The 16,391-nt window shown below is 40.3% G+C and overlaps 1 protein-coding gene across 7 annotated transcripts in view; it reads right to left on the bottom strand.

The window, feature by feature from the left end:
* Positions 1-15,409, bottom strand: part of PHACTR1 (phosphatase and actin regulator 1) — a 557,340-nt gene extending 541,931 nt beyond the window's left edge. Inside the window, exons 1-3 of one of the 7 annotated variants that reach the window (XM_032424836.1) lie at positions 15,215-15,409; positions 13,729-13,875; positions 13,207-13,359 (exon numbers count right to left, since the gene is read on the bottom strand). In XM_032424836.1, coding sequence (XP_032280727.1) covers positions 13,207-13,309 — 103 coding nt within the window. In that variant the 5' untranslated portion in view covers positions 13,310-13,359; positions 13,729-13,875; positions 15,215-15,409. Of the gene's footprint in view, positions 1-13,206; positions 13,360-13,728; positions 14,201-14,397; positions 14,545-14,589; positions 14,639-15,214 lie in introns of those variants that run through there. The other 6 variants (XM_032424837.1, XM_032424834.1, XM_032424839.1 and 3 more) reach the window with 6 other exon arrangements.
* Positions 15,410-16,391: the final 982 nt, after the last annotated feature.

The following is a 16,391-nucleotide window of genomic DNA, read 5'->3' as shown; positions in this document are numbered from 1 at the left end:
AAGAGTTGGACATTTAATGGACTGAGCCACCCAGGCAGCGTGGTCATATTTTATTTTTAAAAACTAAAGTGTTCTGTCGAACATTCCCCCCTTTTGAGTGAGAAATGCAAGGAAAGCATACACAGTTTAAGTTGGCGCTGTGCTTTTATTGTAATCCTTAATGCACATTAACTGGTACCAGGGTTTCATTTTAAGGTAGCCTGGAATGGGTCTTGCATCTTTTCTCCACAGGAGGAAAATAAAAACACAAACCCTTTGTCACAAAACGGCAGTAATATGCACCAAGATTACAAATGTATCAACATAATACCATGGAACATGACATTTTGGAATAAAATGTTTTGAGGCAAAATTATAGTCCGATTATATTAAATATTCATATGATCCCCATGAGTTCCACACATTGTTCTGGAAAACAGCTTGTGGAAAATAGGATTCTAGGAATTCATCATTTTTTTCATCTTCCTACCTTAAATTGCATTAGTGGTAACAGAGGTGTGAAACTCAGAAGAAGAGCCTGAGAATATATAGGGGCTAAGAGCAGTTAATGACACAAGGAGGCTTTTCAACAACTGAAACATTTAATGACCAGTTTGAAAAGTACATTTAACTTGGCCTTAGGATAAGCAGGCAGGAGAGGAATGTGGCATCCAACATTGTTGCCTTTCTGGGCTTTTTCTAGAGTTCAAAGGTAATTAAACAATAGAACTGTCCAACACTCAAAAAAGGAATAGAGCTGAAACTTTTCAATTCTCTTTATTACATAACAACAGAGTGCTCAGGACTCCATGGGAATGCATATATTCTAAACTGAATTAAGTATTGGTAATACGGCTGGCCCATCTGTGATGAATACTTCAAAGTAGCCATTTCTCAATTTCCTTTTTTGGGATTGACCATTGTTTTGTTGTTGTTGTTGTTTGTTTTTATCACCTATAATGTCTCCACAATACAAAGCCACATGCCCTCCAGTGTATTTTCATGGAATTAGATGTTTTCAAATTTTGGTAAGCCAAAAATTATCAGGAGCTTGATTAAAAAAATGAGTATTTTTGACTCCCCCACACCAGAACTTTTGATTTAACAGGTCTGGGGAAGGCCTTTTAAACAATGGCTTCAGTGATGCTATTGGAAACGGGCCCAGACTCCAGTTGGAGACCTGCTTTAGGGGCCTGAACAAGCCTGGTCAGTTCCCTCTATGTTTTCTTGCTTTATAATATCCTGCTCCTCATCCTAACCCCATTTAAATCCTATCGGCCTTCAAGTCTCAGCTCAAACCATGCTTCTGAAATAGCCTTGATCTGACTACTCCCATCAGAGATGCTCTCTCTGAGCTTCTGTGGCAGACACAGATGTCTCTGAACTTGGACTCAGCAGCCTGCCAGCAGGAACTTACTGAGTCTGCATTCCCAAGAATGTACTTCCTAATCTATGGATCAGTATTGTAGTGTATGAATATTTTATATGCGCTATAAAATATACACAAAAGAGGTAGTTAACAGATGAATTAAAGAAGATAAATAAGAAGTAATTTTTTGTTTATTTGATTAAAAGTTTGGATTATCATATATTTGGGATGTATTACGATGCAACATAAACTTTTCAACGAAACAAAATAACCGAATGTGCTTCAACATTTAAAAACATCTTGACTGATCACTTCAGAATATTGTGCTTCAGAGGGTTAGTTCTAAGTTCAGTTTATTTCAACACTGATTTTAATCGCTGTTATAGGTGAAAACCTAGGAAACTTTATAGGTTTAGAGGAAGGATATCATTGAAGGTACTTGCTAAATTACACTGTCAATTCTGCAATCCCATCCACCAATTTTCATAACGGATTTTGTTGCAATCCAGTAAAATTTATCTTCCCTGATACTAATAAATTCTCACGAGCTACACTGCAGTTTTAAAAAATGTATTTTTAAATAGGTAATTATTCATAAGGTGGTGAAAAAATAAAAAGTCTCCCTCCCACCTGTGTTTCTAGTCACTGGTTCAACTCCCACAGGGGCAACAAATTCTATTCTTGTATGAGCATATAAAGCATACATATATTATTTTTTGACCCAGTTTACACTCACTACCATAGAGAATGAGGAAGGGCATGGTTTTCCTATACTATATCCCCTCCACATTCCTCAGCCTTATTTTATCAGAATTCCAATAGTACCCACTTGATATTATAACTATGCAAATTTGGTTCCTGGGCCACAGAGTCCTCAAAATTACTCCTACTTTCCTATACAACTTTTTTCTTTAAGTCACTAACTGCTAAGGGATGCATTTAATTTTGTTTTGGCCTCAGTATTTAGCAAAAATCTCCTCTTAAGTGTTGGGCTTGCCCTTTGGGAGGCTGCCTAGCTGACTGCCTCCTTCAGGATCACTTTTTTTGGCAACTCTGAAATTGTACTAGATCAAGGATAATAGTTCTATTCTCAGATAAACATTATACCTATTCAGATTAACAGTCTTCAGTATGAACAAGGCAAGTATGTTTGTTATGGTAATGCTAATTTATCAGATAAACCTTACATTTCAGTACCTTAACACAGTAAAATGTATTTTTTTGTTCACATTGGAGTCTGAGTTACTGGTCTTGAGACCCCCTTCCTGTCTGAAGTGAAACTGTGATTAGCACTTTTCCTCTGTGCTCTACTATCCCCTAGGGCCTTGTGTCATCTGCATCCAGCCAGCAAAAGGCAAAAAAGGAGCATGGAGACCAAACCATAAGAGACTCTTAACTCTAGAAAACAAACTGAGGGTTGCTGGAAGGGAGGTGGGTGGGGGATGGGGTAAATGGGTGATGGGCATTAAGCAGGGCACTCAGTGTAATGAGCACTGGGTGTTATATGTAACTGATGAATCACTGAATTCTACCCTTGAAACCAATAATACAGTATATGTTAACTAAATTGAATTTAAATTAAAAAATAAAACAAAATTTTAAAAAGTAAAAAAAAAAAAAGAGCATGGAGACCCGCTTCTAAAATACCTTGTCTTGGAAGTGACATACTAATTCTGTTGTCATTCCATTGGCAAGAACTGATTATAAGTGCTACCAAAGGTATAAGGGAGTGTAGGAAGTATAATTCCTGGCTGGGTAGCAATTTCTCAAAAGAACTCTATAGTATGAAAAGGGGGCACACAATTTAATGGACATATAATTATCTACTGCAAATAATTCAGACATATTGTTAATATCTGAATATTCAATTTTAAAGAAAGGTAAATATTTGGGAATAAATCAAAGTGAAAAATCTCACTTAAAATGTAAGCTCCATACAGGCAGGTTTTTGTCTGTTTTGTTGACTGCTAAAGTCATTTGTGGATAGTACTTGGCACTCTATAGATGCTCCATAAATATCTGTCAAATGGCTGACTGAATCAATATGCTTTGTGTGTTAAAATTCCACTAATCAGCCAAAATATTAATGTATAACAAAAGTAAAGTGCTGCAAATAAATTGATTGTGAACACAATTTTATGTACAGAAATAGACATTGAGAACTTTCTGGCAGTTGAATAATAGGGAAATTGATGGATAGTAGGAATATTAGAGTAGATAATACCTAGAATACCTTAAATGTACAAAAACATTTTGAATAACAGCACATGGCAGAGTAATAAATTCAATTATTTCTAGTTCCAGTAGTTACAGAATTGGCATACCAACATTCATAATTGTAAAAAAAGAACTGTATTAGATTTTTGGTTATTTTATGTCATTTAAATAATCAGTTTTCAAGAAAAAGTCCAGTTTGGGAATTCTTCAATCTTTTTTTTTTTTTTAGATTTTATTTATTTATTTGACAGAGGGAGACACAGCAAGAGAAGGAACACAAGCAGGGGGAAGGGGAGAGGGAGAAGCAGGCTTCCCGCTGAGCAGGGAGCCCGAAGCGGGGCTTGATCCCAGGACCCTGGGATCATAACCTGAGCCGAAGGCAGACGCTTAACGACTGAGCCACCCAGGCGCCCCAAATTCTTCAATCTTTTGAAAGTAACTTAAAAATGGAACGTCAACTTTCCTAACTCAAATTTCATGTAAAGGACAAACTTCAAGGATATATAAACCACATCTATGATAAGTCACTTTTGATCTGGCTAACATAAAGACTATAAAGAATATGGGGAAAAGGAGAAAGCACTAGAGAAAAGAGAGATAAGTAAAATATTCTATTCTCAATGATCACATTTCAGAATGTCCGTTGTAATAATACCTGAATAAAGACAATCCCTCCTCTATCCCTTATCATATGGAAAATTCATATAAGATGGATCACAGGCTTAAACGTGAAAGCTAAAACTATAGGGCTCTAAAAACAACAACAACACAGAAAAATATCTTCATAACATTCAGGATGGCAAAGATTTGTTAAAGGACTAACCATAATAGAAAAAAAAATAAACTGGATTTTGTCAAAATTAAAAACTTCTGCTTATTAAAATATACCACTAAGAAAGTAAAAAAGCAAGGCATAGACTGGCAGAAGATATTCATAATACACATGCACAGTTGACCCTTGAACGTGAGTTTGAACTGCACTGGTCCACTCATCGGTGGATTTTTTTTGATAAAAACAGTAGAGTACTCTATTAATGTATTTTGTCTTCCTTATGATTGTTTTAATAATATTTTCTTTTCTTCTTTGTTGTAAGAATACAATATATAATACATATAACATACAAAATATGTGTTAATTGATGGTTTATCAATGGTAAGTCTTCCAGTCGATAGTAGGCTATTATCAGTTAAGTTTTGGGGGAGTCAAAAGTTATAGACTGATATTTGGCTGCATGGGGAGTAGGTGCCCCAACCCCTGTATTGTTCAAGGGTCAATGGTATTTGTGTAGGGTTGGTTTTCCTTCCCATTTTTTGGACAAATACTTTAATATTACCCTTGTTTCGCTTTTATAACTGAAAAAAGATACATAGATCTCCAACATAATCTCTCTGTTCAGTCCTAACATTTCAGAAGTACTGTTTAACACCAATATTCATTCTGTGGTTTTGCATGGCATATGGGTCTAATCGTTTACTGAAATATTCTTTAAAATATTAAAAATGGTATTAGCCATGAACTGATTTTAATGTGCTAGGCTCCCCATCCTTGCCTCTGCCAGCTCAATCCCAGAGGGTGGTACTGAAAGCTTTAAGGAAAACAGATTTGTTTGGGAAAATGAGAATTCTTTCCCAAGCACCTGTGATTTGTTTATGCTAATTGGGTGATGACTGATGCTGGCTGTGAGCTGAATCTATAATCCACTCTCTCATATGCCTTATGTGAAAGTAGGAGTTATTAATTGATTGCAGTTATCTCATTGTATTTTCATATCATTTTTTTCCCTTTCTGTTTCCCATCCTCTTGTGTTTTCTCTCTCTTCCTCTTGTCCTCTTATCCTACTTTACTTATGAGCCCTGAATCATAATACATGGCAAAGCAGATGCTTGCTGGGAGCAAAGGCACAAAGAGCTTTGGAAGACTAAGTGCAGGTAAATTGTTGGCACCAAGGATGCTACTTTGTGTACTGAGAATTGCCCTGTTCCAATGTGCACTCTAGAAATGGAAGGTTAAATTTTATGGTTACCTACTTATGGATGAAATTGGCAGGCTGGCTATCTCCACAATATTTTTTCTCTTAATCTGCCTTCACCCTCTCCTTCACACAGAATGTTCCTTGTATTAAACACAGGTTTGGAGAGCCTGCGTGTGAGCAATTAGAGGTCTAAAATGGAGTGTGTGGGAGGTTAGGAGGGAAGGCTTGGTAGTTAGCTTGTCATCCATGAGTGAAGCACAGCATGCTGCTTCCTGGGTAGAATTTTAGAGGAAAAAAAAAAAAACAAGACGAAAAGCAAGTATTTGTTGAGGGTGAGGACTTGAGTGCAATGAAAGTAAGGCTAGAAACTATATGTGAAAAGTGGATTTTAAGCACTTCTCAGAGACAAGGGTCTGGAAATTACATGTGTCCTACTTGGTTATGACATACCCATGAGGACACAGATGGATGTGGCTGATTAGCTGTGTTGGTCCTAGCAGGACTCTGAGGGGCAAATAGGAAGACATCAGACTGGTGAATGGAAACGGTTATAATCCAGTTGGCAGTCATGCCTCACATGGGGATCAGGTTGCTTTGCAATCACTGTTTCTACCTCGGTCCTTATGGAGCAAATTTGACCTATAGGTCCCATTAGAAGCCACATCTAAAACTATGACATGAAGGTCTCAGGGGACAGATTGGAAGAAGGAAGATAACATGGCATCTACTCAGCAAGATTCTAGAAACACCATGGTCAGGCTTCCAGTGAGTGGTCCTCAAAGTAGGTGTCTCCAGCATGGGGTTTAGGTGGGTATCTACAGCCACCTTCCATTGAGTCTGGTCAGAAGCAGGAGTGTGAATGGAAGCTGGTTTGAGGGTTAGTCAACCACAGAATGTAAGCACTGGATTAGGCAGTAAGGATCTAAAGAAGGAAGGGGAAAGGTATCTCAACTGACATATAGCTCAGAGCTAGCTTCCTAAACATGTTCAGAACAGCTTTTGAACTAATGTCAATTAAGTTCAGCAGAGTAAGCGTTGACTGGTCGTCTATTCTATAATTCTACTTTTAGGCAGAATAAAAACTCAATCATCACAGACTCATATATTAAAGAGCTCTCCTGAGTACAGTACTATTCAGGGGCCCTGTGAATCTATTTAAAAGGTTAATGCTCCTTAATAGTATACAAAATCTCTCCCGCTGTATTTTCTTTTTGCTTTTGATTTTTTTAATTTCTTCTGTTTTATGGGAGATTAGCAAAGTTGATAGTGTTCTCCATTTCCTGTACCTGTATGTATCTGAAAATTGTTTTTACCTGTCCCTCCCTTTGGCCTTCAGCAGCCTCTTATTTTCAACTAAAGATTTGAATTCTTTAAAGGTCCTAGAAGGTTCTTTTTTCCACATCTTCAGTTGTCAAAAGTTCTTTCCCTGAATCCTGAGTATCTCTTTGTAATGGAGATTTAAGCATTTTCATTCCTTGAGTTCAGTAGAGACATTTACTACATCTTAATTCTCCTACTCTATACCAAGGATGATACTAGGCCCCCAGAAAATGCTATTTAGGGAGATCACCACTCTCTAGATAGGTAACAGGCATCTAAGTAATAATAAAACAAAAGCATCAATGATTAATCAATAATAATAAATAATGTACTGAACACTTTATAAGCACACCCCCATTAATTCTCAAAAATCTCTGTGAATTTGAAGCTAGGGTTATGTCCATTTTGATGGGGACCCAGGCTTAGAGACGTGAAGCCACTCATGTGAACTCATGCAGCTAGTAAGTGTTGAAAGTTGAATAATACAATATGACAAAGGCTATAATGTAGGCATGAACAGAACGCTCTGGAAGAAAGGCCTGGAAAAGTCAGGCAAGGCTTCACAGAGGAGGTGACATTGGATTGGGTCTTGCATGAAGCACAGGAAAGGAAATAGCATGAGCACATTTTGTGCTGATGACTGTTGTTCAATGATTTGCAACTAGTTGGGTATGACCAAATGTCCTTGTTTCTTGGGTCCATGTCAAGAAGTCCCAGAAATTTAGAATTTAGGTTTAGAGTACATTTTTTTTCTTTTTTTTATTATGTTATGTCACCATACAGTACATCATTAGTTTTTGATGTAGTATTCGATGATTCATTGTTTGCGTATAACACCCAGTGCTCCATGCAATACGTGCGCTCCTTAATACCCATCACCAGGCTAACCCATCCTCCATCCCCCTCCCCTCTAGAACCCTCAGTTTGTTTCTCAGAGTCCATAGTCTCTCATGGTTCGTCTTCCCCTCCAATTTAACTCAAAGCTAAAGATTGAAGAGCCAGCTATTCTGACAGATTTCACAGGGTGGGCAAAAGGTGGAGGAAATGTTTGAGACAGAGGGTTTAAATGAATTCCTCTCCATTTCCAAATGCAACTTGAAGAGACTCTTAGCTGCTAACTGTGGCATTCATCAGTTGTCAAAAGCGGCATTTCCCTTCGTTGGACAAGACAGAGAAGATGCTCTATGACGAAATGAGTATAGCACCTGGTTCCAATGCCAAGAGTTATTTAAAAAGATAAAAGGGGAAATTGTGAGCAGGAATCATAAATTTGATTGCCCAATGACTTTAGTCAATTGGCTGCCTTTTAATGTATGTTCCCTTTGGAAGGAAATTTAATTGTCCGAGGATTTTGATGGTCGTGGAGAAAAGAAACCTAGTGCAGCAGAGAGGGTGTAGGTGTGTGTGGTAAGAAGAGTCTCCACTTCTTGCTGTAAACTGTGTGATCTGGGCACGTGGTGGAACCACCTTGAGCTTCACCATATCCGGAAGTGTGATTTGGTTATGAATGTTTCCTTTACTACCTGTGGGGTTGTTGGAGTCAGAAATACTTGAATTCAAATCCTGGCCATGCTGCTTTCTAAATGTGTAGTCTTTTCTAATCCATGAAATAAGCATCATAATTCCTCTTTCCCAAAGTTTCTTTGAGGATTAATGCATACAATGAATATGCAAAGGGTAGCACCCATACATAGCCCAGTCCTTTTTTTAAAAAGTCCATTTGCACCTTTCCAATGCTGTAGATTTATTTAAGGGAAGGACCTAGATAGAGAAAGATCCTCAGGCAAGAATAGCTGCATGATGTGCTAAAACCTCCTTTACTATAAAACAGGAGGTCAGTAGTTCTGAGTCCCGGTTGCATATTCGAATCACCAGGGACAATTAAAATGATTCCCAAGTATAAGGCTCACTACCAAAGATTCTGATTTAATTGGTCTGTTGTGGGACTCCAGTCTTGAGTTCATAAAAGCTTGCCAGGTGTTTCTAATATGCACTGGACTCAGTCATTGCTTCTTGAACTAACATAAATTACCTGGAAATCTTGTTCAAATGTAGGTTCTGCTTCTCTAGGTCTAGGGTGCCTGAGATTCTGCATCTCTAACCAGCTCTGAGATGAAGCCGGTGCTGCTAGTCCAGGACCATCCTCTGAATAGCACGTGATTAATGATCAATAACAGTGGTTCTCCACCTTCAGTGTTCATCAGAATAGCCCAGTGGCTCTTTGAAAATGTAGCCCTCGGACCTGGGTTTATCCCTCACAAATTCCGTTTCATTTGGTTTCAGAAGGGGCCAAGAGAATCACCCATCCATAATGTCCCTTTCAACCTGAAAATCTTATGATGTTAGTTTTATGATCTTATAATATGACTTCCCTCCCAATGCAATTGTTCAGGAAAAAAATTACAGAGCCTGAAGGTGAGCGTGTGAGTCATCACTGTCAGAAACCTGGAAGGTGGGTGAACTCAAGTTATATTATGTCAGGACATGGCTGATCTCTATGCCATGTGTATGTTCAACCTCAAGAATTCTCCTTTTGAGTTAATGGAGACCTTCACAGAAGCAGGTTTTACTGTTGACCAAGCACTCACAGATTAATTGGGAGAGCATCCTTCACTGATGGACGATGAACAGGGTGATCCTAGATTTTTTTCTGCTCTCTGCAACATATCATGCTTTCCATAGCAGAGTCCCCAGAGGAGTGGGCTCACCTTCTCTACCTCAGGACCAAACCAAGGAATATGAAGCTCCACAGAGCAACCTGCTTTATTCCACAGAGCCAATGACCGACTTTTGAAAATCTCTGGGACTTTCAGAAGAATTTGTCCCATGATAGATTGGATTGCTTTTATCTTTCTTTTTCACCCTCTGGGATTTCTTTGGCTTTTACTAGCTAAAAGCATCTTCTACTTAGAGGCAGGCCTTTTGCCACTTCCCAAAAGGAATAGAAAAATAACTGTGATGGGGTCAAAAATATTATAATTCCCGTATCATGGTCTTAGATAACCATTTTTGCAAGTCATAAATAGAGAGGGGGTTGATTTCTAAGAAGTTTATGAATTTGTAAATAAAACTGATATAAGGATGGCAATGTGGAAAATAAAAGTCAGATTTTCTTGCTTCCCCCTTTAAAAATATTTACACCTTCAAGAACACTTGATCAGTCTACGGAAGTATCAACATGACTTTGAGAATGGACAACTCAAAAAGGCAATAATCACCCACCAGTTGAGTGGATCAAATCCCAGGTCACCCAAATTCTGGGTGCTCAGCTCCATACTGTGCTCCCATTTAGACCTTCTTTTAGAAGAGAGTGTTGGATCAGGGTTACCTGATCTCCTGTGCCCCTGTCCCTGGGATGGGCTGGCCAGGAAGAGAGCTGTTGTGTGCTGTGATTCAGCAGCAACACAAAACCCTAATTGCCTCAAATGCCTTTCCCAAGAGCCGGCTCCCATGCTGCCCCCTTTCCACTTGTGCTCAGAATCTCCCCTCAAACACATACATCTGGTTCTGAAAAGGAGGGGTACAGGCCGTGGTCCTCAGCCCTCTGCCCACTCACCCGAGCCCTCTATCAGGCCCAGGGGCTGGTTGTCTAGGTTGTCTCGGAAAGTCTGGGGAGTCTATACCAAGTGGAAGGAGGCTGCCATGGAGGACCTGGGGCAGTGTAGTGACAAGTCCCACATCATAGTGACAGCAGAGCTCCAGAGAGGAGACTGGGGTTCACCGGCCCTACGTGGTCCAGCTCTGGGGAAAGCATGGGGAGGCAAAGGAGGGGTCTCACTTTTCACGTGAAAAGGAGGACTAGGTGGATAGGGAGTACCAAGACAAACTCACTATTTTTCAATTTTGCCCTGAGTTGGGTTTTGATGTGACAAGAAAATAATCACTATGTTTTATAATTCATGTAAAATTTAATTTTCCTTTCTTTCTTTCTTTCTTTTTTTTTTTTGCTAAAAACAGGAGATTAAACGCCTATCAGGCTACATTCTTGTTTGGCGTGGCTTCCTTATGAAATTTCAAGCAGAGGAGGGGATAGTGTTTTGCCAGGGATGTTTATTTTATTGATTTGCTGATGTGTAGCATTTCTTATGTGGCAGACAGTTTCGGTACTTTAAAATCTTACTTCATTAAGGCTCTAATCAGCTGAGGCACTGGGCACTATTGTGGTTTCTGTCTTTTGCAGGGGAGGGAAATTTAGATCAAAGAGGTGAGCTTGTCCAGGTTCACTGTGGCAGACCCATGATTTGAACCCCCGCGGTCAGGGTCCCGGGTCTGCAACCACTGTGTCATCCTGCCTCTAATGCGGAGGAAAGTGTTGCTGTCCCAGGAAGGCAGGAGAGAAATTGGACTGGGTGGACTGGTCCTTAAATGTGGGCCCCTAGACTTCGGTGCTGCTAGGTAATCATCACTGGAGCTCTTGCTTAAAATGCAAACTCCTAGGCTGTACACCTGGATGTCTGATTCAGGAAGGCTGGGGTTTTAAAAAAATCGAAATAGATCATGTTTAGGGACCCCTCCACCTTACTACGAATTCAAGATCCTTTGATTGGAACATCGTTCCGATTTTACCCTAAAATGAACGTGCTGTCAGGAGCACCAGTGGCTTATGCTACCACCTCCCCTGCATTTTCTAGTCATTCCAGCTCTGCTGTCTAAACCACAGTCACGGATGGCGACAATTCTGACCACTCCACCCCCAAACTCCATCTGCTGACAACCACCAGGCTGATTTGAGTCCTCCGAGCCTCCCACACCCTGCCTGCTTTCCTTTCGTGGAAGCCCGGAGCCCACAGGCTTCTGAAAAGCTTCAGCTGTCTCTGCTGCCATGCAAAGTGGACATCTTTAACACTGTTAATGAACTTGACTCCCCTTCTCTGCTGACGATTGCACAGCTCAGGTAGACAACCCCACCACTGAACATTATTGTCCCACTCAGACTGAATGGATCAGATGCGGTAATATTTAAACACGGGACTGTCCATGGGGACTGAGCCTCAGCCCCTTTCCTCCATCTACTTCTAGCATCTTCTTACTTGCAGACCCAGGGGAGGCTGGAGGTTCTAGCCAGAGTCTCCCTCTTCTCCTACTTCAGTAACATGTTCATGTCTCTTTAGGGGGCTGAGAGGAGCATTTGATGACTACATACAACCAGAGGCATGAGGAGAATTAGCTGTTGTATCACTTTGGCTAATTTAAGTTCTGCTGATGAACGCACTGACCCAAGCAAATCAACCAGAACATTTCCCAGCCCCTCCTGACCTTAAGAAGCCTGGATCACACCCAGGAAAATGGAAGCAGAAAAGAAGGAGGCTTGCAAACCCTCGAGGCTGCCATGGGAGATTGGCTTGCCAGGGAGGTAAAACCAGTGCAGAGGAGACCTCTGGGAAAGCCAAGGCAGATTTCATCAGTGCCCCGTGTGAAATACCTGTCACCACCTAACAGTGCGCGATGCCAGAAGTCCCCGAACAGCATTCCTTCTCAGTTCTGCCTTATGACTTCCAAGAACTTGACTATTTTTCTCTTTAAGAATACGGTCATGGCCTTTCTCCTCAGTGCATCCCTTGTACCGTACAGGAGATGCCCATTATCAGATTGCTTTGACTGAATACCCTAAATATTCCATAGAATAGAGAAAATACACTTTTAAAAAATCTCCTGCCTGTCAGGAGATCCCATAAGACACTCCAGCTTCTTTCCAATGCGCTGGCAAAACATCCTCGATGCACCATGGAACAGGAAGAGCCTAACAGACCATCTTGAACTATGTAATAAAAGTGCACATATCAGCCACACTTCACCATCGGCGTGCTCCTCACTGCTCCCCGAGTGCACTGTTAATTCCTCGAGCAGCAACGGAATTCATCTAAAATAGATAAAGCAGCTCTAGAAGTGCAAAGCTGATCTCAGGAGCCCCTAATCGAGCTGGATTTCCGTCAGATAGGTCAGGGTGCCCTAGATCTCCTCAAGTGTAGTGGCTGCAAATGTAACCTCTCCAGGGGTGGGGGTGGGGGGCAGCATCGGACACCTTTCCGGATACCTATGCCTTGGGCGCAAGTAGGTGGGAAATCATTTTCTAACCTAGCTGTCCAAGGGGCATTTGTGTCAAAAGTTAGGTAGGACGCCTTTTTTTTTTTTTTTTTAAACCACATCCAAGAAGTTGGTGTTTATCCATTCTATTACGTGCCTGCCTCAATTTCAGCAACAGATTGGTAGAGATGAGTTTTCGACTTAGTAATCCCGATTCCTGACCTTCTGCAGTACAGCTGATGCTGCTGCGGTAGATACTGAACTGTCCGTATAAACCCAACATGCAAAAGAGAAGAGTTGACTCTCTTGCTCCCATTGTATTACCTTGAGCTCCTTGACTATAGAAGAATCTCTGAGCCGACTCAACATCCAAGAGTCTGTGAGCAGACTCCACATCCAGAAAATAATCCATTTTGGGATAATCCATCCTTGATGTTCCCAAAGCAGAGTTTCAAGACAAAATAGTCACTTGTCTGCCTATGAAAAAGGAAAAAAAAATCCACAATATTTTAGACTGTCAAATAGATGTTTAAAACCATATGTATATACACATACATATATATATAAACATATATGTGTATACAATGTATTATATTTGTTATATATTATAAGGATATATATTTATATATACCCATATATGTATAGATGTATTAACAATTTTGGAATAAGAACTATCCCATTATAATACTCCCTCATTTGACATTTCCAATTCCAAAGCCACCCTCAACATAGCTTTCCTACTGTATGAGAAAATGCAACATTTAATGAACATTCATTAAAAGAAATATATTCTACTCAGAAAAAAAAACCAAACCAGATGATTCAAGCTAAAGAGAAATAACATACCAGTCTTTCCTTGTTGTATATTAACTGGAAAATAGGCTGTTAAATTCATATGCTATCCGTTTTCAAAAGGTCTGTCTGATGAATGGCACCGTTAAGTGTCAGCCGTTCTGAACTAATCCTCAGTTGGTCCAGGGATTTTCGACTCCCCTAGAACAGCGAGAATCGCCTGGGAATCCGAGCCTCCACTTATAGGTGCCTTGCGTTTATGACACATGCTGACATGTTTGCTGTAAAAAATGCGTTGGATTCCTTCCTTTTTGGTGATTCCCTTCAGCACATTTTATAAAGTGCTACAGGATCATCACCTGCTTGCCCCTGACCTAGGCTGCTTTTGAGAAAGAATCCTGGTTTGTAGGCAACAATCCCCATAATATTATCATGCATTAGCCTGTCAGGAAGCTGATGCACTTCATTAAAAAGCATTCAGCCTGTTGGGTTCTTTTTAGCATATGTAGCCTTTCCCTGATACTTGCATACATGAAGTATCTCTATTTCTGCAGGATGTTTTTGGAAAGAATTTATATAACCAAGTCATTAAAATCAAGCTCAGAAGGCTAATCCAATTAGTTCTTCTTTCTAACAGTGCATATTTTAATATAAGAACCCAAATCTGGTAAGAGGAAACTTTAAAAAATACCCAAAGGTACCCCAACAGCAAATCATACTTACTGCAAGAGGAAAAAAAAATCAAGGACTAACTGCCGGCAGTAAAAGCAAGAAAAATTTCAGCTGGAGTGTCTTTGATCTCACTAAATTCCCAATGAAAGTAAACAATTTTGATTGTTTGAATGGAACGGTGATGAATAATGTATACAGTCCACTGGACCTCCTTTATCACATAAAACGGCCAGAGCATGTTACCTTAGCAACAGAAGGGGACGCCAGCCTCAGCCTCTTTGTATCCTCCACTCTGAAGGAAGAAAATGACCAGTTTCCCATATAAAACTTGGGCACAAAATCATCACCATCAAAATCTACATGTAACCATCATGTGGTCTGGTCCCCATCACCCCTTCCATCTCTTACACAGAGAAGTGTCATCGTCATTGAAAAATGGGTTTTGGCTTTAATAATTTATGTTTATAGCCCCAAGTCACAGTTTGATTTGCAATTGCCACAGAATTATATGATTAAACAACGAGTAGGATAGAAAAGTTGTCTAGAAATTGTTGGGGGGCACCCAGTTCTTACCCTAACGCTGGCTCTTGGTTGTAGGGAAAGGCCGTTTGAGCTTAACATATGTTAAATGTTCCCCTGATATAATTAATACATAGATCAGTCACCAGCATCTCGGCTGAAAATAACTCTCTTTCCTTCTGCAAATCAGTCGCTGGAAGAAGCTGAAAAAGCTGCCTGAAATTTCCCAGCTTTTAAAAAATGCATTGTAACATAGCTCTTTTGGGAGCTGTCCCCCCACCCCCCAGAAAAGAAAGGTAGCCAAAAATGAGACAGGAAAGGCAGAGTCCTGAAGTTAGCAGATACTCACCAGCAGGACACCGCAGAGCATCAAATGAAGCTGTGCAATGCTGCTGAGCATGCGAGCCCAAATGAACAGCTTCTAATTTTCCCTTCAATCTCAATTCAGGAGCACTGAGCAGAGGCAAGTGATGGATTTGCCCATTTTATATTGTGATGAAATGCAACCCTTAAAAAGAGATCTGAGTGGAGCTGCTCTTTAGAACACATTAGACTGCTAATTTAAGAAAATTGAAAGGTTTTGTTTTACTGTCTTTTATGTGTTCTCTCTGCTACCCCCTCAATTTAATTTGCATTTAAAATTATGCTCATGTCTCTTCAGTTCTCCAAGGTGTGGAGTACTTTCTAATCACGATGGCTGCTTGGGTAGGGGTTGGTGCAACGCCACTTTTATTCTGAGCTGCAAAACAAGGTGGGTAACTATAATTGTGAGCTGTTTTCTGGAGTGAAATATAAAGTGAACATCTGATTTCACCCCCTCCCTCTTCCTGGCCTTTCTTCCCCTTCCTGTCTCTGACTGCTTGGTCAAAGCTCCAGCCCAAATCATGCCAATCTGTCTAAAAGCATTCTTTTCTGTCTGAATGTAACAAAGTAAACCCAACAGCAAAAGGAAACTTTGGTTAGATACCTGAGCTTATTCTGGTGGGATATCCTCCCTACCAGACCTCAGGAAGGACTTTTAGACATAATACTTGGAGATGTGCTCATGAAAGGCATAATGAGAGCCAGATGAAAGACCGATAGTGGGTTTTTGACCCTTTGTTGACCAAGAAGAATTAGTAATAAGTGTGGCATGGTGTGTGGTATGTTGGATTGTTAAGAAAAAAGAAGGTACATTTGAGAAGTCTTGGATGGAAGGCCACCACACTCCCCCCTCCCATAGACACAATTCTTCCAGCTGCTTTTGAGACAAACCTGAAAATCTGCTGTTTGTCTTGTGGGCGCTGCCACCCGATCAGAACAAATCAGATACCAAGCTGGGGCTGCTGAGTTAAGCCTGATGAAAGAGGAAGCTAAAACTACCAATCATATGTTCTTGTAGGGAAAGTCCACATTGGAGCAGAAAACTCAATGCTTTGCCCAGACCCAAGGACTTACTTTTGTAAGGTTACATTTCTATTCAGCCTCCAATGGAGACATGCTGAACACTTGACATTTACAAGAGGAGAAAGCTGTCTTCTGGTTTC

This window comes from Phoca vitulina, unplaced genomic scaffold, assembly GCF_004348235.1.
Source record: "Phoca vitulina isolate PV1807 unplaced genomic scaffold, GSC_HSeal_1.0 scaffold31, whole genome shotgun sequence".
In the NCBI taxonomy this organism is placed as follows: domain Eukaryota; kingdom Metazoa; phylum Chordata; class Mammalia; order Carnivora; family Phocidae; genus Phoca; species Phoca vitulina.
The sequence above is the reverse complement of the archived record's forward strand: the minus strand, read 5'-3'. Positions and strand labels throughout refer to the sequence as shown.